At 41.4% G+C, this 23,411-nt stretch overlaps 1 protein-coding gene across 2 annotated transcripts in view; it reads left to right on the top strand.

Moving 5' to 3' along the window:
• cpamd8 (C3 and PZP like alpha-2-macroglobulin domain containing 8) overlaps nucleotides 1–23,411 on the top strand; it is a 41,087-nt gene that overhangs the window by 5,112 nt on the left and 12,564 nt on the right. For both annotated transcript variants that reach the window (XM_034881288.1, XM_034881289.1), the window contains 25 exons: nucleotides 390–444; nucleotides 654–767; nucleotides 1,112–1,196; nucleotides 1,413–1,521; nucleotides 1,741–1,968; nucleotides 2,085–2,255; nucleotides 2,633–2,761; nucleotides 2,856–3,054; nucleotides 3,370–3,548; nucleotides 4,742–4,891; nucleotides 5,018–5,179; nucleotides 5,290–5,432; nucleotides 6,090–6,152; nucleotides 8,011–8,242; nucleotides 10,119–10,272; nucleotides 12,074–12,204; nucleotides 12,374–12,425; nucleotides 12,563–12,861; nucleotides 13,530–13,598; nucleotides 13,685–13,841; nucleotides 13,987–14,163; nucleotides 16,517–16,598; nucleotides 20,088–20,244; nucleotides 20,322–20,396; nucleotides 22,464–22,629. In XM_034881288.1, coding sequence (XP_034737179.1) covers nucleotides 390–444; nucleotides 654–767; nucleotides 1,112–1,196; nucleotides 1,413–1,521; nucleotides 1,741–1,968; nucleotides 2,085–2,255; nucleotides 2,633–2,761; nucleotides 2,856–3,054; nucleotides 3,370–3,548; nucleotides 4,742–4,891; nucleotides 5,018–5,179; nucleotides 5,290–5,432; nucleotides 6,090–6,152; nucleotides 8,011–8,242; nucleotides 10,119–10,272; nucleotides 12,074–12,204; nucleotides 12,374–12,425; nucleotides 12,563–12,861; nucleotides 13,530–13,598; nucleotides 13,685–13,841; nucleotides 13,987–14,163; nucleotides 16,517–16,598; nucleotides 20,088–20,244; nucleotides 20,322–20,396; nucleotides 22,464–22,629 — 3,538 coding nt within the window. The remainder of the gene's footprint in view (nucleotides 1–389; nucleotides 445–653; nucleotides 768–1,111; nucleotides 1,197–1,412; nucleotides 1,522–1,740; nucleotides 1,969–2,084; nucleotides 2,256–2,632; nucleotides 2,762–2,855; nucleotides 3,055–3,369; nucleotides 3,549–4,741; nucleotides 4,892–5,017; nucleotides 5,180–5,289; nucleotides 5,433–6,089; nucleotides 6,153–8,010; nucleotides 8,243–10,118; nucleotides 10,273–12,073; nucleotides 12,205–12,373; nucleotides 12,426–12,562; nucleotides 12,862–13,529; nucleotides 13,599–13,684; nucleotides 13,842–13,986; nucleotides 14,164–16,516; nucleotides 16,599–20,087; nucleotides 20,245–20,321; nucleotides 20,397–22,463; nucleotides 22,630–23,411) is intronic.

Below are 23,411 nucleotides of genomic sequence, written 5' to 3'. Positions count from 1 at the left end.
CCCCCCCCCTACACAACTCCACACACACACACACTCTGTCTCCCTCTCTCATCATTACTTCCCTTGTTCAATTATTGTCTCTGTATCTTTCCAGGTCTTAAGTTGTTTTTAGGGCAAATAACAAGCCGCTGTTTCATAGGAGCCTCGGGAAGCCCGTGCTTGACTTATAGCTAGCAACATAGATGTTTTTGTTCACTACCCTCTTACCTTAAAGTACTTTGACGGTGGTACGACAGGAGCCAGGCCTCTGGGTCAGGTTCAGTACAAGGACTGTTAGACCTGACTCAACATTTATCACTGTGTAATGACAATATGCAAATGAATTACTAACATACACACATGTGTAAGGAGTCATCTTAAGCCTGGTTTCTGAATGTCTAATCTCTCAGGATCCAAGAGGATCCAGGATGGTCCAGTGGAAAAGTCTAAAATCTGTCTGCTGTGGTGAGCCACCTCTTCTATAACGTATTTGCACCATGCTTGTGCAGCTGGTGGATTACATTTTTTATTGCAGTGTTTCTCTAGGTCATATTTTCACTGAAGTGATGAATTTTACTCATATCATGATGCATGTATGTGGTGGTACGTGTATGGTTACTCACTATCGAGCATACAAGCATTGAAGGGGTTAACTAAATTTCTTTGTCCTACAGGCGTTGTGAACATGAGTTTCCCTCTGTCTGACCAGCCTGTGCTTGGACAGTGGTTTATCTTTGTGGAGGTGCAGGGCCACACCTATAACAAGTCGTTTGAGGTGCAGAAATATGGTGAGCCATGCACGCGCAAGAGAGTTGCACACAACAGTTAATCACATTGTTTATCAAGAGTACTTAGTGGAGTATATTCCCCAGTAGTTCTTTCTTGTGTTTCTATTTCTAGTGGTAAAATACTGATATTCCGTTTGTGTAGCAAATTAAACTTTAAATTAGATGAATTAAGTGCTTCAGAAATTATAGACTTCTTTAGAGACAAGAGGTCACTCCTGCAATGAGTGCTGTTGTAGAATTACATTAGTTTCAGGCAGAAAGCCACAAGACATAATACAACGAGAAAAATACACCAAACGATTGGATTTGGAACTGAAGTAATACTCTTGTCACCTTTCTCACAGTGATGCCCAAGTTTGAGTTGATGATTGATCCACCGTCCTACATCCGTGATCTGAGCTCATGCGAGCAAGCTACTGTCAGAGCCAAGTAAGTCACTTCAAATTCATCGTCATAGAATATATTAAACAAAAGTGGTCTTTGTCTTTTGTGAGGGTGACCTTTGTTGGCTCATAATCCATAAAATTGTGGTACATTTAGTTACTCTGTTTTAATACACTTATCATGCTTTTTAAGTGTTTCTCGATTCACTGACCATGGCTGCCTTGTAGATGTAGAGGTCTTTGACATGTCAATATTGTACAGGTATACGTTTGGGAAACCAGTGACAGGGAAGTTGACAGTGAACATGACAGTGAATGGCGTGGGCTACTACCATCATGAGATGGGTCATCCCGTGATTAAAACCATGGAGGTCAGTTTCTTTATTCCCTGGTCAGGTATCCTGATACTTCGTTTATGAATTTAGCAAATTCAAGGCTGGTGTTTTTTGGGGCTTAACTTTGTTCATGCTATTATTATCATACATACATTGAACATAATTATTATTATTATGGGTGATCCTAAACCCAGCCCCTAGAATTATGTTCCTCAGATTCAAAACACCATATCACTCCTCCTCTGTTTTTCATAGATCAAAGGCTTTGCAAACTTTAGCCTGTGTGTAAAAGAAATGATGCCCTTGGATGTAGCCGATCACTTCAGGGGCACTGTGAGCATTTGGGCGTCAGTGACGAGCATAGATGGGAGCAGGCAAACCACATTTGACGATTCAACACCCGTCCATAAACAGCTCATTGACATCAAGTATTCCAAGGACACGCGCAAACAGTTTAAGCCTGGTCTGCCTTACAAAGGGAAGGTGAGACAGCAAAATGTTTGTCAGCTCTAACAGCTGACACACTATTACTGGTTAATATTTGTCCTGTGGTCTGCTTTTATGTATTTTCCCACCTATGCTTTAACTCTCTTTTGTAGATTGAGGTGACCTACCCTGATGGTAGCCCAGCTGATGGGGTGAGGGTCCGTGTCAAGGCCGAGCTGACCCCCAAGGACAACGTCTACACCAGCGAGCTGATCTCCAAAGACGGCCAGGCCACCTTTGAGATCCCCTCCATCCCTACTGCTGCCCAGTATGTCTGGCTAGAGGTCAGTGGCTGTAGTAGCAGCACTTTGTAGTGTTAGGTGATATGAACAGGGTGAGGTGAGAAGCTAACTGTATGGCAATGAGGAGAAAAGGAGTTTTGGTGGAAAAAGAGGGATTTTTCTTCACCCAAAAATACTAAACAATATACCGTTAAACCAAGAACTTAACATCTAGGCCTATAAAAGAGGTCAACAAAATAGAACTTTACTCAAAAATAGCAACAACGAAACAACGTATGAACTAAACAAACTGACCTAACCGAATGAGACAAAAGGGGACATACTGTAAATATACTATACTTGGCCATACCAAATTACACACAAGGGGAAAACCAAGATAGACTTAGCAAAACCTTTCTTTTATTTGTCACTTGTTATAGACCAAGGTTACTTCCATCAACGGCAAGACAGTTGGAGACCAGTACCTGCCCAGCTACCTGTCTATCAGTAGCTGGTACTCTCCCAGCAGGTGTCACATCCAGATTCAGAGCCCCAGCACCCCACTCAAGGTCTGTGCTGACGTTTTTTTTGTCTAAATCCCCTGTGAACATGGATTGTTGTAGCTTTGGGTTCAAACCTCATTACCATCACACTGCTACATAGGTCGGCCAAGAAGCAGAAGTTGCTTTTAAATCCACCTGTCCCTGTAACTTCACCCTACACTACGAGGTGGCATCCAGGGGGAACATCATCCTATCAGGCCAACAACCCGCCAACCTGACGGCCTCGCACCGAGGAAAAAGGGCGACAGTCACCTTTGAAAAGAACATTCACACCACTCAGCTGCCTCCCTCCGCCTCTGGTAAGTATGTTTTTATTCCTTGGATTTTAATTGACTAAGATTTACACGTTACACGTTAGGAGGTCTGTTGTGTTTTTTTTTCTCACAGCGGCTTGTGCTGGAAGTCAAACTATCTGACCATTAACCTTAAAGAGGATTTCTTAATTAGTTTTATTGTAGTAGCAGTCAGCAAGCAAGCACTTTATTAAAGCATCACGCTGTTTTTTTGATTGTGTGTGATACAGTGTCCCAGCATCTTCATCAACAATGTCTTTAACGTCAGAATACCAGGTAGTCTTTATAAAAACGGTGTCCTTTTTGCGGTCACTCTGCCAGATGTTGCAGACTCCTCCTCCTCCCAGGTCGAGATGGAATGCTGCGTGTCGTATCTACGTTTCCCCGTTAGCCACAGCATGGCACCGCTCAGCCGTCTGCTTGTCTACTATGTGAGGGAAAATGGCGAAGGCGTCACTGACAGTCTGCAAATCCCCATCCAGCCTATCTTTGAGAACCAGGTTTGCATAATTAAAACATAAGGCTTCAATGTACAATGCATTCCCTTCTTTATCCTGCCCATTGGTACTCCACACAGGGGGCATTCGAGTATACGATTCATATCCAGAGATGCCAAAGTACTCACTTCCCGTACTCAAGTAGAAGTACAGGTACTTGTGTTAAAAAATTCTCTGGTTTTTTACTGATTTAACTTATTCAAACAAGTAAAAGTGAAGTAAAACTGGCTTGGAAATCCTTTAAAGTAGAAATGTACAAATAGCCTTGCAAATGACAACTATTTTTCATACAAAGTTGCTTGGATAACACAAATGTTTCCAGAGTGCATGCTGAGAAACTTCAGGGAACATGGTAAAAAAGGCTCTTTTAAATGGCACTGCCTACATTTTAAATGGATGTCTGCCAATAGGCCTTAAACATCACATATATAGTTATTGTGACAGAGACCGGGACTCCAGGATAATAAGATTCTGACTGATTAGCAAGCAATGAATTCAATTGTGATTCTAAGAGAATTTAAAGATCCAGTTTCTATTTTTAATCTTCTTCTTAACATTTAAAGGAATCTGCATGTATGTGTGTCTTCTCAAATATGGCTCCTGGAAAGAAAAAAAAAAGTATAAAATATGAATTACTAAGCAGACATTAATGAAGAAGTTCCCCATACTTTAAGAGTTACGCAGCAAATTCATTCGATACATTAAAACTGCAGTTTTCCACTCTCTGTCCTCATGTTTCCCATCACATCATATTATGTAACAGTGTAGGATTGATGTTCATCTACTGTACATGATACAGAAAATGTTACTAAAGAAATATCATTCAACACTGCCAACTTATGCGGAAATATTTATCAATAAATAAATTAGAAGATCAACACAAAATTAATCAACAACAACTTTAATAATTGATTCATCATGTATGTCATTTATCAGAAAAAAAGTGGGGATTTTGTTTTGAAAAATGCTAATTTTCACTGTTATAAACCCAATGCTTTATGAATCGATGGAACTAAAAATGTTTTGCAGATTAATCAATAACTTATTGAATCATTAGTTGCATCACTACTGACAGCTATTGGCTGAGGTTGAATGCACAATATTGTGGTCCAAACTTGTTGTATAAATGCATGATGGTCCATAGAAATGTTATGGTTAAGGGAATTGTCTGTTGATTTGTGTTGGTTGGTTTACAGGTGTCAGTTTCTCTGTCAAATAATGAGTCCATGCCAGGGGACCCCGTGACCCTGCAGGTCCGGGGAGAAAAAGGCTCCTGTGTGTGTGTGGCCACTGTGGATAAGAGTCTTTATCTATTAAAACCCGACTTCCAGCTCAGTCCAGACAAGGTCGGTCCTAAGTTTTGTGGTATTTCACTATCACAATGCCCACCTTAAAATTTGAATTCATCTTCCATTATGTCTTAACTGTTGTTTTTCTTGAAACAAGGAAATGAATGTGTTTCCTCTGGGCAGGTGTTCAGAGAGCTAGCCGACTTTGACGTTTCCGATGCCTTCGGCATTCTTAAAGATGACGGACATTTCTGGTGGCCTGGGCTGTCGTCAAAGAGACGCAGGCGCTCCTCTGTGTTCCCATGGCACTGGGACATCACAAAGGACGCGCGCTTCGCTTTCTCAGTGAGAACATACACACACATTATTTAAAAGGCCCACAGTGATGGTACAGGTATGAGAAATAGTAATCATTGTGTGTGTTTTTTTTTTATTTCTTTGTATGTTTAACACAGGAAACAGGGCTGGTTGTGATGACAGACATGGTGAGTTTAAACCACCGGCAGAGTGGAAGCATGTACACAGACGAAGCCGTTCCCGCCTTCCAGCCGCACACCTCCACCTCAGTGGCTGCCATGCACTCTCGACCCACAACCAGGTAAAGGACAAGCTATAGAGAGGTCAGAGGCCATCTCTGGGCCTCTGTGTTGTCCTATTTCAAAAGTTTTCTTAACTCATATAAAAACATAATGACTATTTAATAGATGAAACCCACATCCTTTCTCAGATTGCTCTGTTAGGATGGTCTTTCTAACCATTAAAGGTCCCTGCATGTGAGTTACTTATTCCCCTCCTTAATGCCGGATGGTAGAAAACAAGTGATTGATGAACATCTACTGTGATCTTTAACTAGACCACACACAGTTGCTTTTATTTTTCTGAAAACAATTAATTTGAAAGCAAACCCATGAGAGCAATAATTACGTAATGATTCTTAGAAATATATTCTAGTAATCATTACTCACCATTTCAGTATTTGTCATGCCTGTGTTGAATAAAGTCTCCAAAACGAGTAATAGACCAGAAAGAGAAAGTCATGACAATAGAAAAGAGTTTTGTTGGTTTGTGCATATAACAGTCTGCATTCCTCAAAGCCGCAAATACTTCTCTTTCTAGTGATGGACATTAAACACATGACGTTACTTGACTGATGTCAGTGTAGAATTCAGAACAATATCATTTTTGTAATCATGGTGTCATTTTATTGTGAGCAGCTGAAACCTTTTATTGACGTTAGCTTGTGTTTTGGTTGCAGAGCAGAGAAGCGTAGGCGTACATTTTTCCCAGAGACTTGGGTGTGGCACTGCCTCAACATCAGGTATTTAAATCTTTGTATAAATATTTGTGTGTGTGTGTGTGTGTGTGTGTGTGTGTGTGTGTGTGTGTGTGTGTGTGTGTGTGTGTGTGTGTGTGTGTGTGTGTGTGTGTGTGTGTGTGTGTGTGTGTGTGTGTGTGTGTGTGTGTGTGTGTGTGTGTGTGTGTGTGTGTGTGTTACATGCCTGAGGCTAGAAATATCAGGTGCATCAGATTGTCTATACTTATATGGGATTTAGTCACAAACTAAAGTATTTAGAAGAGCAAAGAAATGGAGTGGGGAAGAGAAGAGAATAGCAAACCTCGTAGGGATGAAACCGACAGGAGACAAAAAGGAATCTTCATTAATTATAAGAGGAGACGAGAGGGGGGTAGAACAGGAAGAGGAACGAAACACTAATGTGTGAAGAGAAGACTATAGCCAGTGCCTGAATTGGATCAATAAAGTGTCAGTACCTTAATTCAACAATTAGCATGCGTCTTGGATATATGTATATCCATACAGTACATATATCTTGTAGGGGTGACCCCGAATATTGTCGTCTGAAAATGTGGTTATGAAACAAAGGATAATTCAATTCGCCTATATGGACGTGCTGAATGTCTGATTTTAAATAGAATTGCTTGGCTTTTCACAATAAATCATGATACATAGCGTATTTTGATATATAGATCAGCTTATGTATAATACTGTTAATAACAGTTAAAAGTTAGGATACTCGGTACTGGGGAGTACCTGCCTATTTCAGGTACTGAATATAGATAAGGAGAAAAAGAAAGGAAAGGTGGAATAGAAGATGGGAAGTTTGGATAAGAAAGGGGTGCTGGGAAGATGTGAGATGGAGGTGAGAAGGCAAGGCAAGGCAGCTTTATTTGTATAGCACATTTCAGCAACAGGGCAATTCAAAGTGCTTTACACAAAATCTGTTAAACAGATAAAACACAGGGACAAACAGTTAAAAATCATAAGCATTAAAAACCGGTAAAACACATGAATAGACAGTGAAAAAAATAGACACATACAACACAAGAATAAAAGTTACAGTGCAGCATAAGAAATTTAAAGAAATGAGCAGACATTTAAAGAAAGGCAACATCAAAAAGAAAGGTCTTCAACCTTGATTTAAAAGAACCGAGAGTAGCAGCGGACCTGGAGCTTTCTGGGAGTTTGTTCCAGAAATGAGGAGCATAGAAACTAAATGCTGCTGGAATGAGAGAGGAAAGGAAAGGTATGAGTCTAGCCTGGTGTTCCATCACTTCCCCCCTCTGGGTGTGAATGTGCCTCATTTAAATTGGCCCATCTTGGAACGGACTATCACTTTTTCACCACCCCTTCCATTCACTTTCAGCCAATATACATAAACTGCCCATAGATTTCCATATTCTTAATTCCTTTGGATGGGACTTCAGCTCTGCCTAATATCCTGTGAAGTCTTATGCTCTGATTTCCCCTCAGAAATCTATTAAAGTGAATTTCGGGCAACTTTGATCAAAAGGAAGGGCATACATGGAGCTTTTCAAGGTTTTAATGCCCTGCAACAGTTTGCCAAGACCAACATTAAATATGCGTTGCCAATAATAAGCTCAGTCCATTTCATCCAAAGAAACAGATCGGGCCAACACCCGACTCTCCCTCACACCTATCCATTGTGGAGTGTTTGCTGTAGTTACATTGGTGCAGATGTTGGTGTTGACACAGGTGCTGTTAACATGACTGTGATCTGCAGTGATTCATCAAGCCCGTCCTTGTAGTCTGCGCCTTTTAATTACTTGTGTTCTATAAAACATGAAAGACATTTTTAAGCCACTCTTCAACTAAGTTTGCCACTCAAATTGCATCTCAACATGTGTCATTTTTACAGCTCTGAAACCGGGGAAGCTGAGCTGCAATTGAATGTGCCGGATTCCATCACCACATGGGTGACAGAAGCTGTCGGCCTGTCAGTGGAAAAGGGGCTGGGCTTAGCAAAGAGAGTGGAGCTTCGTACTTTCAAGCCCTTCTTTGTCGAATTCACGTTGCCCTACAGCTTAATCAGAGGGGAGCAGATCAAAGTTCCCCTCACTGTCTACAACTACCTGCCAAGCTGCTCTGAGGTAAGATGATGAATGAGAGGGCAAATGGACAGGAAACCTACATTTCCACAGTGCAGCATTTAAGACTCCTCAACAGTCGCTTAACATTAAACCATTTCTGAAGTTGATAAATTACCCTACTCATGCTTTGGTGTGCATGTTACAGTACTGTTTGCCATCTGAAAAACATAGGTTGGAAAATAAAGGTTTTGGGGTATCTGCAGGTATTGAAAAGTGAGAAAAGCTACCCCTTCAAAGAACTTTTTTGTCATGGCACCGCAGGCCACCCAACCCTGGTGATATGGGCTTTGTTTCTGTTTTGATATGTTTGAAAATACACAAAACATACTTAATGTAAATGTCACTGATTTTTTTTAAAGGTTTTGACAAAATTCAAAATGCACAATAAATGTATAATGATGTGATAAACCTTGTGACACTCTTGCCCTTTCCTCAATGCACCCCAGTGCATCAAATAGCTATTTTCTTCCACTTATCGGGTCCAGATCCAATTATTTTGGTTAATTATATCATTAGAAATTATTGTTATTTACAGCTGGAAAATTCTAAAATCTAATACATATAAAAAAAATCTAATAAATAATTCTAGGCAACATTTTATCTTACTTTCATGGATGATGGTAAAACTGGTGGTAAAATGCCTTCTATGTGGTAGAAAAAAGGTCTTCAAAAGTCTTAGATAAAACTTACGTGTGCGGACAACCTGTGCATTAAGATTGTATTTGTGCATTGCTGGTCAAGCTCCTTACTGCCAAGGGAAAAGAAGTTGATAGCGACTACGTATGTTTCAGAGAAGACACACTGAAAGTCTACACCCTTCCTGGAAGGAAAGTGGGAAATAGCATCAGCAAAGAAAGGGCTCGGGGAAATTGACCAAACAAAAAAGGGATAAACTGCTAAACGAAGAAATAACAGCAAAAAAGACACGTCTTAAGCAAGTTGATTTTTGCAGTGTAATGGCATGAGTAGATAACAGAGGCTGTCTCCAAAGTAGGAAAGTTGTTTTATACAGCCCAATATGACAAACTTGCCTCTGAGGGGTTTTCAATCTGAAAAGGATACCACACGCTTCATCCTTGGTTTCAAACAAAGTGAAAAAGTGTTCACTGAGTAGACCAACCTAAAAACAAATGATGTGCTTCATAGGTGATGGGCTAAAACCTTCAAACCACTGTGATGACCCTTAAAGTTTTTTCATGTATACATTGAGCAGCATGTCAAAACAATGTGATGAACGAAACAAGGCTTGTTATGGGATGACTGTAGGTAGGCCCACGGGTACTGAGGGACTGGAGATGGTGGCCAAAGAAAGCACAGGTTGTACTGTGAAATTCTGAGATTAGTCCAGTATGTTTAGCGCTCACTTTGAATAGCCCTCTAAGTTCTGTCTTGGCCTTAAATGGGTCCATCCTGCGCTCCACACAGATGACATCATGATGTTTGCAGATGAGCCTGTTAAATGGCCTGTGCGTGTGCTGCCCTGATGTCATGTTAGGTGAATATACAAACCAGAGTAGCCCTTCCTTTGATGTCCAACCCAGCAACATGTGATTCCTATATTTCCTGCTCAGTTATTTATGACTCGTGGCATGTGGATAAAGAACAGTTCAAAGATCCCGCTGCATTACTGAGCCCTGTGTGAAAATTGGACGATGAGCGGAACTCAATCCCTCAGGGAGCTTGAGAAGCATGAGTCAGTCAGCATGGAAAATTCACAATGCGATTTAAAAATTCTCCCTCGCTTTCGGAGCTTTGAGGAGAACACGCTATGTGAGGGAGGGGACGTGCCGGCAGAAATGATGTAATTGTAGCCTGTCAGAGAAGATCAATTTCCTCTGATTTGTCTCTTCCTCTCCTCTCTGCTCTCCTCTCACAGGTTCATGTTAAAGTCTCTGTTCCAAAAGGCATAAAGTTTGTTGGCCATCCTGGAAAGCACCACCTCACCAGGAAGAAGTGTGTTGCTCCTGGGGAGGCTACACCTACATCCATTGTATTGTCTTTTACTGAACTGGGGTCGGCAAACATCACAGGTAGTCAAGTCAAGTTTATTTATTTATTTACAGCATATGCTACTCTCTGTCCTTTGACCCTCGATTCAGATGAGGAAAAATCTTCCCCCCAAAAAACCTTTAATGGGAAAAAAATGGAAGAAAGCAGTTACCATAGAATTATTTGAATTAATAAAAATAACTCAATGGAAAATGAATGAGGATTCTTGATTTCTCTATTAACTTTTGTATTCCATAATTACCTCTGCCAAGGAGGTTATGTTTTCGGTTTGTTTTATTGTCAGCTGAATTACGCAAAGACTACTGGCCGGATATTCATGAAACTTGGTGGAGGGGTGTAGCATGGGCCAAGGAAGAACCTATTAAAGCAGACTGGATATGATTCACAGGGGCAAATACACAAATTAAAGTTAATATTATGAGAGAGGGCATTTGGCCTTGGCAAGAGTCTGAGCTCTCCAGATGCCCTTCTAGTTTTAAATACTTATAGCCAGGAGGGTATGCTTTTAACATAATCTAGTTCCATGTATCTTTTCTCCAGGCTTGCATTTTCTCTGTTTTTCAGTATAAAAGATAAAATGTATAGTTGTATTACTTTAAAGAACAAAGCAACTTTAACTTACTTAAAGACATTTTGTAGAGTTAAATTATTGCAACAATTTAGGATCAACTATTCTTATAGCCAACAATCCCAGACACGGGATTCAGAAAGGAGGCAGGCTCAGACTTTGTTCTGAGGGTCTGCTTCTGAGTCTTGATGTTAATACAAACAATACAGATTAGATTGTGCTGTATCATGGAAATAGCGTTACTTGAATTCTTAAGTGGCGTAGCACTTGGAAAAATAGCTGCCTTTCACTAGGACGTCAGTGGCCTCAGTGTGATGCCTGACAAAAAGGCAAGCCTTTGAATTAAGAGAGCTCTGCTGGCCAAGGGGCTGAGCTGTGTGTGATCTGGTCACCCACCCACAGTTACAAACAGTCCCCTCCAGAACGCATGTGAGAACAAAGCAGGCCAGCAGTGGGGGAGCAACCAGAGCTGAGCTGTGACACTCAGTGGCATGTTGATGAGTTTGCAGGTCACTGGCGGTCAATGGGCCCCCCATGGCCCCACTCCTAGTCCCCTGGCCCCTTGTGTTTCCCTCTCAGTAGACACACACAAAGAGACGCCACTGGCACAGGCCCACATTTCCATTGTGCTCCCTACCAAGAGAACTGGAAGTCCTCTTACAGACATGCTTGTCTTGTGTAACATATGTTGTTGTCCACAAATAGACACAACTATATCCAGGTGTTAGTGACTTTCTGACTTCAAAAACACTTTTTTAAGTTTTCCCAATCCCTTGAATATTTGCCAACATTATTATGATATCTATTTTATTATTTAATCTCCCCATAAAGAGTGACTGTTAAGTACTTTATATAGGATGAGACGCCATGTCTAGATTGGCAAAGGTGTAAACAATATCGCCCAGTAGCCACAAGTACTCTGAGAAGTACTTTGTAACAATTCATTTAAAACATTTAAAGTGGCATAAATACCAAGCAACTCTAGGCAGGCCGATTTAAAGGCCCCCATTCTTTCCCAGCCCTACTGTCATTTTGTAAAACATACTGCAAACAGACGTGGACAATAATTTCTAATAACTTTTTCTGTGTCTGTAAAACCTGAAATTCTTGTGGCATTGGAGAGAAATACCCACTTGGCATGTTTTATTAGGGACCTAGCGACCGGCTTGGGGTGACACTCCAAAGACATACTAGACCAATGGGGTGACGCTGTGCTGTGACATAATTGAAATTCTCTCTGTTTTCTGCAATAGCCCGTGCTATTGCCTACAGTGAACCAAGCTGCTGTTCAGATGGATTCCAGACAGGCAAAACAAGCAACGACGTGGATGATAGAAGGATCCCAATTGGCCTAGATTATGTCCGCAGGACTGTCCATGTGGAGGTAAGAGAACTGATGCTGATTAGTGTCAGTTGATAGAGAACAATTGCTTTACATATTGTTTTTATTCAACATTATGTTCGAACTGTATTGATATTGGTCAGAACCTTTTTTATGTTCTTGATTTATCCCACATTTCCTTTTCTTTCTCTTCCCTTCACTCTCCTTGTAGCCAGAAGGCCTTCCCAGGGAATACACCTACAGTGTCTTCTTCTGTCCCAATGGTCAGTATGGATATATTTTCCTGATGATGTATCATTTTTAATCATTGTCTTGAAATGATATATGCAGAATGTCAATACTAGCGTCACTACTGTCAGTTTTTCTTTACATAAAGGGTATTTCATATTTCCATTTTCAGAGAGAATCCACATTTCCACCCCCAACAAGTTTGAATATCAGTATGTGAAAAAGCCAGCCCGGATGAACCAGTTCCAAGTGGCAGTTAAGACCCACAACGATGCCCATTTTGCCCTCTCTGCCAGCCCCCATGACAGTGCAGAGATGCTAGAGATTGTACTTGGGGGTAGGCAAAACACTCGATCTTGGATCTCCTTGGGCAAGATGGGCGAGCCCCTGGTCAGTGCCGCCACGCCAGACATTCTCTCTTGGGACGAGTTCCGCAGCTTCTGGATCAGCTGGAAGGGAGGTGTGGTACAGGTAAGGAGAAAAAGGAACTGTACATTAAGAAAAAGTGTAATAGATTTGCATTCAGATCAGAAGCAATGCTCTAACACAAAGAGAAGAGAGTGAAAAAGACTCAGCAGGCCATGGGGTTTGTGTGTTAGGAGGACTGGCGCCACTTTTACTGGTATCCCTTCCTATAAGGTCACACTTAACGGGCTGATGTCACTGAGGACACCCAGTAATCCATGGACTGGTACTCGCATGGAACTCTCTGGCTGGCACACTGCTCCCCAGTCCCAGCATCAGTCGCACCATTCACCAAAGGCAGCAGATAAATCCTGCGTATTACAGCCCAATAGGTTTAATTTGTTGTTATGGGGACAAGGACGTTTTGGGTTGAATGAGCTGTGGGGCTCAGCCTTGCATGCTCTTTAGTTTAATGTGATTATGCAATGAAACCCCAGTACCAGGGAGGAAATGTGCTGTACATGGGTCTGTGAGTATGTTTGTGTTTGTGTGTGGGAGGTGAGTGAATCACACTGGCAACACTTGGCAGAAGGACATTATTAGTGCCCGGTATGAGGGAGTCCAAAACAAGCCCCAGTTGCTTTCTGAAGTGGATTTACTGATTTTCCATGTTTTCTTGTGAACTATTCTATTTAAAGTGTTTGCCTTCAGCCGGTCTGCATTATTCTCTCCAGGTGGGCCATGGTTTACATCCATCCAATGAATCACTGATCCTCCAGTGGGCAGGCCAATTCCCTGGACAGGTTTGACTCTTTGATGGCATTTATGTACGTGTTGCAGAAATGTATCTTTCCAGATCATTGAAAAAATCCTTTGTTTGTCCATCCAGGTCCGTCACATAGGCTTCTCAACAGGCTGGGGCTCAGTTGGGGAGTTTAAGATCTGGAGGAAGGAAGACTCTGATGAGAACCACAATGAAGCCTTCACTCTGGGGGTCCCACACAACATGGTACCTGGATCAGAGAGGGCCACGGCATTTATGATTGGTAAACTTTTTTTGTGTGTGCGTGCATATAAATATTATTGTGTCTAAGAAACATTTACTTATGTATTACTTGCATTGTGCTACATCCTTAAAGCCTTAGCTTAGACCCGTAAAGCTTACCCATGTTATGTGTGTACCTGTATCAGGGGATGTGATGGGGCCAACTCTTAATAACCTGGACAAGCTGTTGCGGCTGCCCTTTGGATGTGGGGAGCAGAACATGATCCACTTTGCCCCCAACGTCTTTGTTCTCAAGTACCTGCAGAAGACCAGGCAGCTCAGCCCTGAGGTTGAGAAGGAAGCAACTGACTACCTGCTGCAAGGTAAAGAAACTGCAACCCATTTATATCCTGGTTTTCATAACATGTTGCACCCTTGGACTAGACTGGGTAAACCCCGCCCACTCTGCCATTGATTTGATTTCACCCTGCAGCTTGGTCTGGAAACCTGCAGGTTTAATTCTCCAGCTTAAGTTCACATTTTTGCGGGAACCAATCACAAACTGGCTTATCTACCTGGCTTGCTATTGGCGGGTTTAACACGATGACGATTGAGAAGCGACCAAGCAGCTTCTTGTTTACATTCAACATAGTGGCCACCAAACGCCACCGAAGTGCAGCAACTCGTTGATGCCGCTGTCGCTTCTACGTCCCCTGGATCTTTGGTCTGATTGGTTGAAGGACTTTCCAATTGCGTACAGAGTCATTTGAACTATGCCTGTTGGTCACGCCTCTTGTGCAGAGAAAATACAGTGCAGACTCACCAGACCAAATCTCAAATCTATTGAGCTTGGCTTGGTCTGGGGATAGCCAGACTACTCTTAGACCAGGCTCAAAGATGAAATTTTAACTAAGCTTAAAAATAACCTCTCTTTTGCTCTCTTAACCTGTTATCATAAGGCTTTTCATAAGACATTTCACATGTTTGTGTCAGGGAAATTTTGAGTTTTGTACACTTTAATATTGATTTCTTGTCATTTTGATCTGTCTCATATACTCTCTGTAAGTTGGTTTGGAAAAGATGTCCAGCAAACTGTTTATAATATAAAGATATGTATTACATGCGGAGTGCCAGGAATACCAGGAGCTCCTACTTCATAAAAACGTGTTACTACTACTTTTGAAGAATACGAATCAGTGATCCAATTTTTGACACTGATACCCTGTTTCGTGGTAATTTGGAAAACGTTGGTATTTCCTTTTGCTTGTGCCCTTCGTTTACATGCAAACAGTGAATTTGGTTCTGAAAATGTTTCTTTCTAAAAACTCCGGCCAGAGTGGAGATTTTTGAAAACTATGTTTGAATGTTTGCTTATAAACTGAAACAAACACGGGTTTAGGCAGCCGATGTCACAGTTTGCACCAGAACTTGCACCTAAAAAGTGTGAGCTATGTTTACATTTTGATTTGGCTATTTTCGGGATTTCGATTGGCTATTGTGGCCTTCAGCTTTCGTTACACTGCCACCTACAGGTTTGGCATGCTGTTCAGGGCATATATACATGTGTAAACAATCACTTTTTCTGACAACTGACAAGTGTGCACAATGGTATTTTTCCAAATGGGGAGGGTGAAATATCAATTTATGAAAATATCCGGCCACGTATAAATGTAGTCTGAGATAAAGGATTGTCTTTGGTACTGCATAATCCTCCTTTTTGGGCCACTGACATGTGTACCCAAAGAAGCGCTACAGTTCCAAAATCCTGCTGACCTACCTCCAATTAGCTTGCAGTTGTTTAAGCAGAGGAAACAAAAGCGTAACTTAAGTTTGCCGTGAATGTCAACAAGTAAAAGGAAGGAATTTTTTCCAATTCCATTGTTGGAAAGTTGAATACTGTTGTAGGGTTTTCTGGAAACTATTGGAGCAAAGTTTACCTTGGATAATAGATGATGTTTATGGAGCTGTGGATTTTCTGGACGGAAGAGCCCTGGCCTGGCTGGCACTGAAATACTTTGGATCATGGATCGGAACATGAGGCTGGATGTTGTTACCCCGACCAATCTTTTCTCCACCTCCTCTGTTTCCTCCACACAAAGACTCACTCACCTTTAGTAATGCTCGCTAGATCTTTTCTAGCATGCTATTTCAGAGACAGGCCATCTTGCAGATGGATGTAGACAAGTTGTGACTTGGAGGAATTGATAAGGAGCCTTAGGATCTGTGTGTTTTGCATCAAATTCAACTTCTGGGTTGTATAAGAACAAATGTACTGTGAGTTACTAATTTATCAAATGTTTTGGGATTTTTTTTGGGCACTGCATAAAAATAACAAATGAATGGTCAAAGACCATTTCAAGGTCAGGAAAATGCCGCATGCTGAAGTTGTGCTTTGCACCAGCTTTAAAATATAGCCCAGACTTCAGCAGTACCTCTGTGCTTCTCATTTCCTGCCTGAACTTCAAAGATGACATAATGAAAGCAGACTCGCTATTTAACCTTTTTAAAGAAAGGCAGGGTGTTGCCTGGTGTTGAATCCTATGAAATACTTAGTAGTACAATCCTTTTTTTCACAAAGCATCTTCAGTGATTGATAAAGAAACTGTTCAGTTGGAGTTGAATGGCTGATTGGCTCTGCGTAACTTGAAAAAATATGTAAATAGGTTTGGTAAATTGTCTGTAATTTTGAGGAACTATCCTTGCTTAAAGCCCTCTCCCATTCTCATTGTTATTCAGGCTACCAGAGACAACTGACCTACAAACGGCAGGGTGGATCCTACAGTGCCTTCGGAGAAAGGGATTCCTCTGGCAGTATGTGGTAAGTCATTGTAGGTGTAGCTGTTGAAATTTACACAGCTCATACCAGCCAGACTATGATTAGCTCTAGCCACGTTTTCCAGCTTTAACTGGGACAGAGGTTGCTGGGCAAAGCAATTAAGTTTTTATCAGCATCTCTGTACGCTGCGTTCAAATTAATCTACTCCTGTTGATATATTTAAATCATTGGTTAGTTTTTCCTCTGAGTGTTTATTTCAGCTTTATGTACCCTGGAGGCGGGCAGGCAGGTAGAACCCTCTCATGATGTTCATAAAACTGAAATCAATGCTCTTAATGGGAAGCTCCACTGCTTGCGTTTTGAGGCCCACGCACAATGTGCATACCTCTGGTTGATTTATGAGCTGAGGTGGGTATTATGATGTTTAATAGAGCTAGCGCTGTGAAACAGCAGGTTACATAAACGACAGAGAATCATAAACAAACTGCATAATTGGATCCCTGAGGTAGGCAAAGCTGTCAAGATTTATTTGCAGTTAATCAGGGTTCATATCCGTGGCATTAAGCGGATCCATGCTGCTTTGGCCCCGCAGACGAGCTCTTAATGCCATTATTGGAGACACTGTTATGAGTTGTCTGGGGCCACTTCACCAAATGGCTTGCTACTTTTTTTGACATGACCAAGGAAATAGAAGCAGAGCATGCCTCTTAATAACTCACTGCTGGGGTGTAATTGGTAACATTGCATACACTGCTATGGAAACCTTGAACTCTTCTTGTGATGACTGGGAGAGGGTGAGAGGATATGAGGATGTAACAAGCTGTGGTTTGGAGTTTTCCTTGGCGTCCAGGGCTACAAGTGTGGGTTGTGGTGGACACAATTTACGTGGTGAACCTTCAGTAAACCTGCATCAGGCACTTTATGAATCCATCAACAACCTGTTTGCATCCAAAACAAGCTCAGCTTTTGTGTTAGTTCCAGAGTTCATGAGTAGAGCAGTGCATTTACTGCCTGCTTAAAAGCACTCGTAATGCAGTGTTAATGTATTCCAGCTTGTAAAAGATGTATCGGAGGAGAAATTGACAGGATCTAATGAAGAGATTGAACATAATGACACAGGCTGGTAGTAATGGTGTAGTGTGCAACACTGGCTATCTCTGATGCCAAGGCTGTTAACACTGCACAGAGTTGGCCGAAAGTCTGCTGACTTCATGTAGCAGAAGCAGGGAGACACTGGCGAGGAATGATGGGGCCGATAGTGTATGTTTTAAACCCCTGGCTCCTTTTCATTGTGAGCTGAAAGAGAACAACCTGCTGTTTTGCAAATACAGAAATGCAGACCAACAGATTTTGGTTGGATGGGTTTTTTTATTGCCATACTTCCCAGCCCCCATTCTCAATGTATAGCTTCATCCTAAACATTCTCACAAACCTAGTAAAAAAATAAAAATGTCTAATGAAGCATGCCCAAGTATCCATTATGGTTTTCTATTTTATCTAATTGAGCTGAAGCTGCAGATAAACAAAAAAAGGCTTTTAACCAAAGTTTTGACAAGTGTGCTCTCTCCTTATGTAATTATTTTCAAGAGTGGGGCAGTTATTTTTCTCCTTTTCTTTGACAGCCTCAGTCCTTGGCTCTACATGTTGAGGCTGGCATGGCATTTGCGTCTGCCCAAAGACTGAGCTGACAGCGTTCATGATGTTGTGGGGCTGAATACCAGAGATTGAAAGAACTGATATCAGCAGCAGTCTTAACCCTACCTATATACATATACATATATGTATACAGTATGTAGATGTAATCTATTTCCTGTCCGGTACCTTACTGGCATGCCAATGTTTCTTAAGTTATACATATTATATTAAGTAGCTGGGCTATAGAGTCATTGTACAGCTGTGTTTTTCTAAGAAAAAATAAAGCCAGTCTTTATGTATGGTCACCAAACATTAAGTAATGTTGGTAAGCAAAGCTAGCATCCACATACAGCAAAAGTAATCCCTAGAGTAAAAAATAATGATAATAGAGATTGAATCAGCCACAGGCAGACATTCACTTAACATGATTTCTTGTCTTGATTTCATTTCCCAGTTTGGTTGCAATAGTAGCAGCAGTAGCACCTAAGGCTTCAAGGCAGCTATACCTAACCTGAACCCCTCAAGGGGTAATCCAGCTAAAGTAATGGACCTCTGAATACTTTCCAAAACAACGCACCAGCAATGTCTCAATAGTTAGTTGATTGGCAAAACCCCTAAACAGGAGTGCGGAACATTCTTCCAAGTCCAACTCATAACATACCCCTTTAAGCTCGTCGACCTCTGCATTTTCATGAAGCACAACCATTTATTGTCTCCTCTTGACCTTCTGCTCTACCCTTTGAAGTATGGAGCTGGATGAGGGTAACTCAGAGAGGGAATTTAAAAGTGGGAAAACAGGAGAAAGAATAAGGAAGAGAAATTGGGAGAAGGTGACCCCAGCCAAGGGCCGAGTGGTGGAAGTGAGCATGTCTAGTGCTTCCTCCCTACCCCAAACTAATTCATATTTACACTCTTTAGTACCTTTCCCTGGGGCCCGACATTTAAAGCCAGTGACACAATGTTACTTAACATTATAAAAATTCCAACAGGCTTGCGGCTTCATCCCTAGTTTTGTCTCCAGGGAGGAATAACATCCACGTTCCAGCCAGGGAAGATTTAGTGTTGTGCTTTATGAGAGCAAAGTTGTTTTTTTCCCTACTCCTCTCCCTTGGTGCGCTTTCTTGGATTCGGCTCTCACTTACCAATACCAGAAACAAGAGCATGACCTGTTTGTTTGTTCATTTCCATCTTGTTTTTCTTTCTTTTTACGGCAAGCAGCTTGCCTCATCTTATAAGTCAGTTGTGGTCAAGGGTGTTGTAATGGAATGTCTTGCTGTCACCGAGGAGTTGTTGGCCAAAGACTGCAGCTTTCGCCCACTACCGGGAGGTCTGTTGTTATTGGATGATTGTGTGTTTATTATCTCAGCCGTGTCCCCCAGGGCTGACCTCGGCCTTTCTCTGTGGTTCCCCCTGGTCCTTCTCCACCATGGCCCACTAAAACCACGGCTCATAAACTCCCAGTTGGTATCAGGCCAGCCAGATACACAACCTTCGTCACTGTGATCCGTGTTTGTATAAGTTGCGGAATGCTTTTGGGGAAATTTCAACATACATGTAGAAAGATACTTGATTTCACATTCTCAAGAAAGCAGCTGCTGCATCCTGTAGTGGTGATCAAACCCTGCCGCACCCACCTGCCACCCTCCTTGCTTCCTTTCTTTTTTCCATTTCCACCGATCTGTCTTTACATACAGTGAAAGTCCTTTTTTTCGTCTATCTTTAACAAAAACATCCCTCCATCCACAGTTTTCTTTATCAGCCCCCCTCCTCCCCTGTTGACAGATTGAAAGAGTGTGACTAGTTAAACTCATCACTCTGTTGAAAAACGAATTGATAGTTTGTTTCCACCCACCTCTATTCTTCTCACCCCTCCACCTCCATCTCTTCTTCCCTTAGGTTGACAGCATTTGTGCTGAAGTCCTTTGCTCAGTCTCGGGGTTTCATCTTTATTGACCCCGAGGAGCTTCGTGCAGCTAAGTCCTGGCTCATCAAACATCAGCGGGATGATGGCTCCTTCCCCGCTATGGGACGCATCCTCAACAAAGACCTGCAGGTAGGTTTGTGTCTGGCTAGGGGTGGGGTGGTGTTAAAAGCAGGAACAGCATGACTAATGGGTGCTTTTTTACACAGGGAGGGATCCATGGGAAGATCTCACTTACAGCTTATGTGGTAGCAGCTCTCTTGGAGACAGGGATAGCCACAGAGGTAAGCAACCCAGCAAGATAGCATTTTAACTGCAGTCTGTGCATCTCCACTGAGGAGTGTTGAGCTAAACAGTGTTTAATGTGACGGTTCTTTAAAAAGCCCGGTAAAAAAAACAAGTCCACTTTGCCTGGTCTGTCACCTACAGCAATGCAGTGATGTAAAAATGTATTTATGATGTCAGCAGGTTAAAAGGAGCAAGTATTTTTAATCAGTCCCACTTTAACTTCTCACTCTTGTAGACCATCCTATCAGCCCGCTGTGAAGTACAGGTCTTGTGTGGACGAATCGCTGCATTCCTGAAATTTGTGAAGATAGATGTTCTGGCAGTCAGCCTTCTCATATTTGTTATGCCCCAGTGCTGCTAATCTAATATCCAATCATGTTTTGGACAACATCAAAAAGATTCATGCTGACGTGCAGAGACAATTAAGTTCTGTGAAAGACAACTAATTGCATTCCTCCCTGTCTCCTTTTCCCCTTGTGTCCCTTCTTTTCTCTCTTTTTTTGGCTTGATTTTTCTTGACTCTCTCACTTATGGTCATCTAACATTGGCAGCATGTGTGCTGTTCAATCACTAAAAGACATGGCAAAAGAAAGCATTACATAATATATAGAAAATTACCGCACGCCAAGGGGTGTAGTGAGGTGCTGATCACTAGAACTACACTTAAAAGTAAGAAAAAAAGTGTTGCACACTCTAGCTCCATATGCATTTCTCTATTTAATTTAGATAACATTTCAGCCCTCAGGCCTTCTTTGAAATCAACAATCACTCATCAAAAGGAAGTGTTACATGCAATTCTGTTGAAATCCTCCTCAGCATGTTTTGTGTACTCTGGTACTACTAAGTCCTCTAAATCTCTGATTGTTTTTGCCTTTGCTCTCCATTTGTCCACATAGTTGACTCTTTATTTAGCATTTCCGCTCCCTGGCTTCCCTCAATCCCTCTGTCTCTCCCCCATTCCCTCTGCTATATATCCCAAAGGGCCTTTTCTGAGGGTCTTTCCTTTTACAACTGATAAAAACACATCAAAGCAGAACCTTCAACCCCCCTCCAATTTCACTTAATTAAAAGACGACTGCTGCAATTACAGTGAGTGGCTCTGGAGGCCTATCATGTCAGGGATGAGAGGGGAGGGATCTGCATGAGATGAAAGTCAACTCTCAACTTTTTAATGGCTAAAATCAATAACTGCAACTGAGTAGAGGAGGCGGTTGTGAGTTTGGACAGGGCAGCCTCCAAACAGTTAAAGTGTGTGTGTGTGTGTGTGTGTGTGTATGTGTGTGTGTGTGTGTGTGTGTGTGTGTGTGTGTGTGAGTGAGAGTGAGAGTGTGTGTATGTGTGTGTGTGTGTGTTTTTTTAGGGCTACACAATATATCGTTTTTCTTTCTCGTCACCACTACATCAACTGCCACAAATAACACATTGCAAAAGACTGCGAAAGACACTCCCGAGATTTTTTGCTCAATTTGTTTAATAAAAGAATGATTTCCTTTCACTTGTTTTAAATTCAACAAGCAATATGTTGAATTTTAGCAGAATATTAAATTCGACAGAAATGCCGACCTGAATACACTTAAATATCCTTAGTATTGTTATCGCAATATTCAACAACGGTACTGCACGTTTTCCTCATATCATGTTGCTCTTTACAACTTCACAAATAGAACAAAATATGTTGATAACATTTTTGATAAGTGAAATGTCCGTGGAGACACAATACCACTATTCACCACATGTCCTGTTTTATCAGCTGGGAGTCACGCTTGTATTTCCCTTGTGTCTCACATTGCGGTACATCTTCCATCAACACCACACTCAAAATGAATAATTAAATGAATAAACCTATACGGTTATTATGTATTTATGTATTTTGGAACCTCCATAATACAACATTTTGACTGACACATTTTCAGCTTTCAACAGCAGGTTATCACCTGCAAATATGCCACTGGTTAGACTAAATTCAGAGAATTCAAACAAAAGTTCCACTGTTAAAAATTCTGCCATGCCTTTTAAACTATCGACACAGTCATGTTCATTTGTGTTTGTCTTGTCTGGCCCAGGAAGAGAAGGTGGCAGTCGCTAAAGCCAAGGATTTCCTCGAGAGCAACACCTATTCTGCAGATGACCCATACACCACGGCCCTGTCTGCATATGCCTTGGCTCTGCTACGCAGCGCTTACGCCCCGCTGGCCCTGCACCGCCTCAACCACATGGCCATCACACAAGGTACTTCCACACTCATCACTGGGAGAAACACAGTCAGCAACAGACAGCAACTTAGCAACCAACACAGCACATGTTGAATGAAAGTGTTCTGTAGAGATGTATGGCTTATCTCTTTACAACAGCACTACACCTAAAAATTTACAAATACATTTTTTTCAGAAGGTATAAAAAGCACTGTAGAAAGTTTTGTTTGTGTTTTTTGTTTTATTTATATATATGAATGAGGGTATATGTGTATATATATGTGTGTATGTATATGTGTAGGTATGTGTATATATATATGGATATATATATAGCAACAGAATTATAAATATTGTAAATTGAAGGAATGCAAGAACTAAAGGGGTAGGAGTACATAAGTTTTACTTCTTCCTACTCCTTTTCGCACATGTGATAGAGGTATGTTTACACAGGAAAGAAGGGTACTTTGTTTGTTGTTTTTCTCTCCAATGTTTTTAAACATTGTTTTATTATTTCTTTTTATTATTTTTTCTTTATTTTATTTGTATATACTTTCTCTTGCATGTTCGAAATAAAGATATCAATCAATCAATCAAAGCTATTGCATGTTTACAGCCAAAGCCTCCTGAACTGAGGCTGCTGCAGTTTGACTGGAAGAAACGACTGTAAAAAGAAGCGGTTGAGCAGAAGTTCAGCCCACTCCTCCCTACCCTTCTGTTTCTTATCACACTGTTGGTTTCCTTCAGCCATTTCCCTTTCTTCCTCTTGACTAGAACTTTCTGCACGTTTTGTCAGATTTGACACGGTTTAGCGGAACGCAA

Source organism: Etheostoma cragini, chromosome 9 (assembly GCF_013103735.1).
Source record: "Etheostoma cragini isolate CJK2018 chromosome 9, CSU_Ecrag_1.0, whole genome shotgun sequence".
In the NCBI taxonomy this organism is placed as follows: Eukaryota; Metazoa; Chordata; class Actinopteri; order Perciformes; family Percidae; genus Etheostoma; species Etheostoma cragini.
Note: the sequence above shows the minus strand (reverse complement) of the source record. Positions and strands in the feature narration are given on the sequence as shown.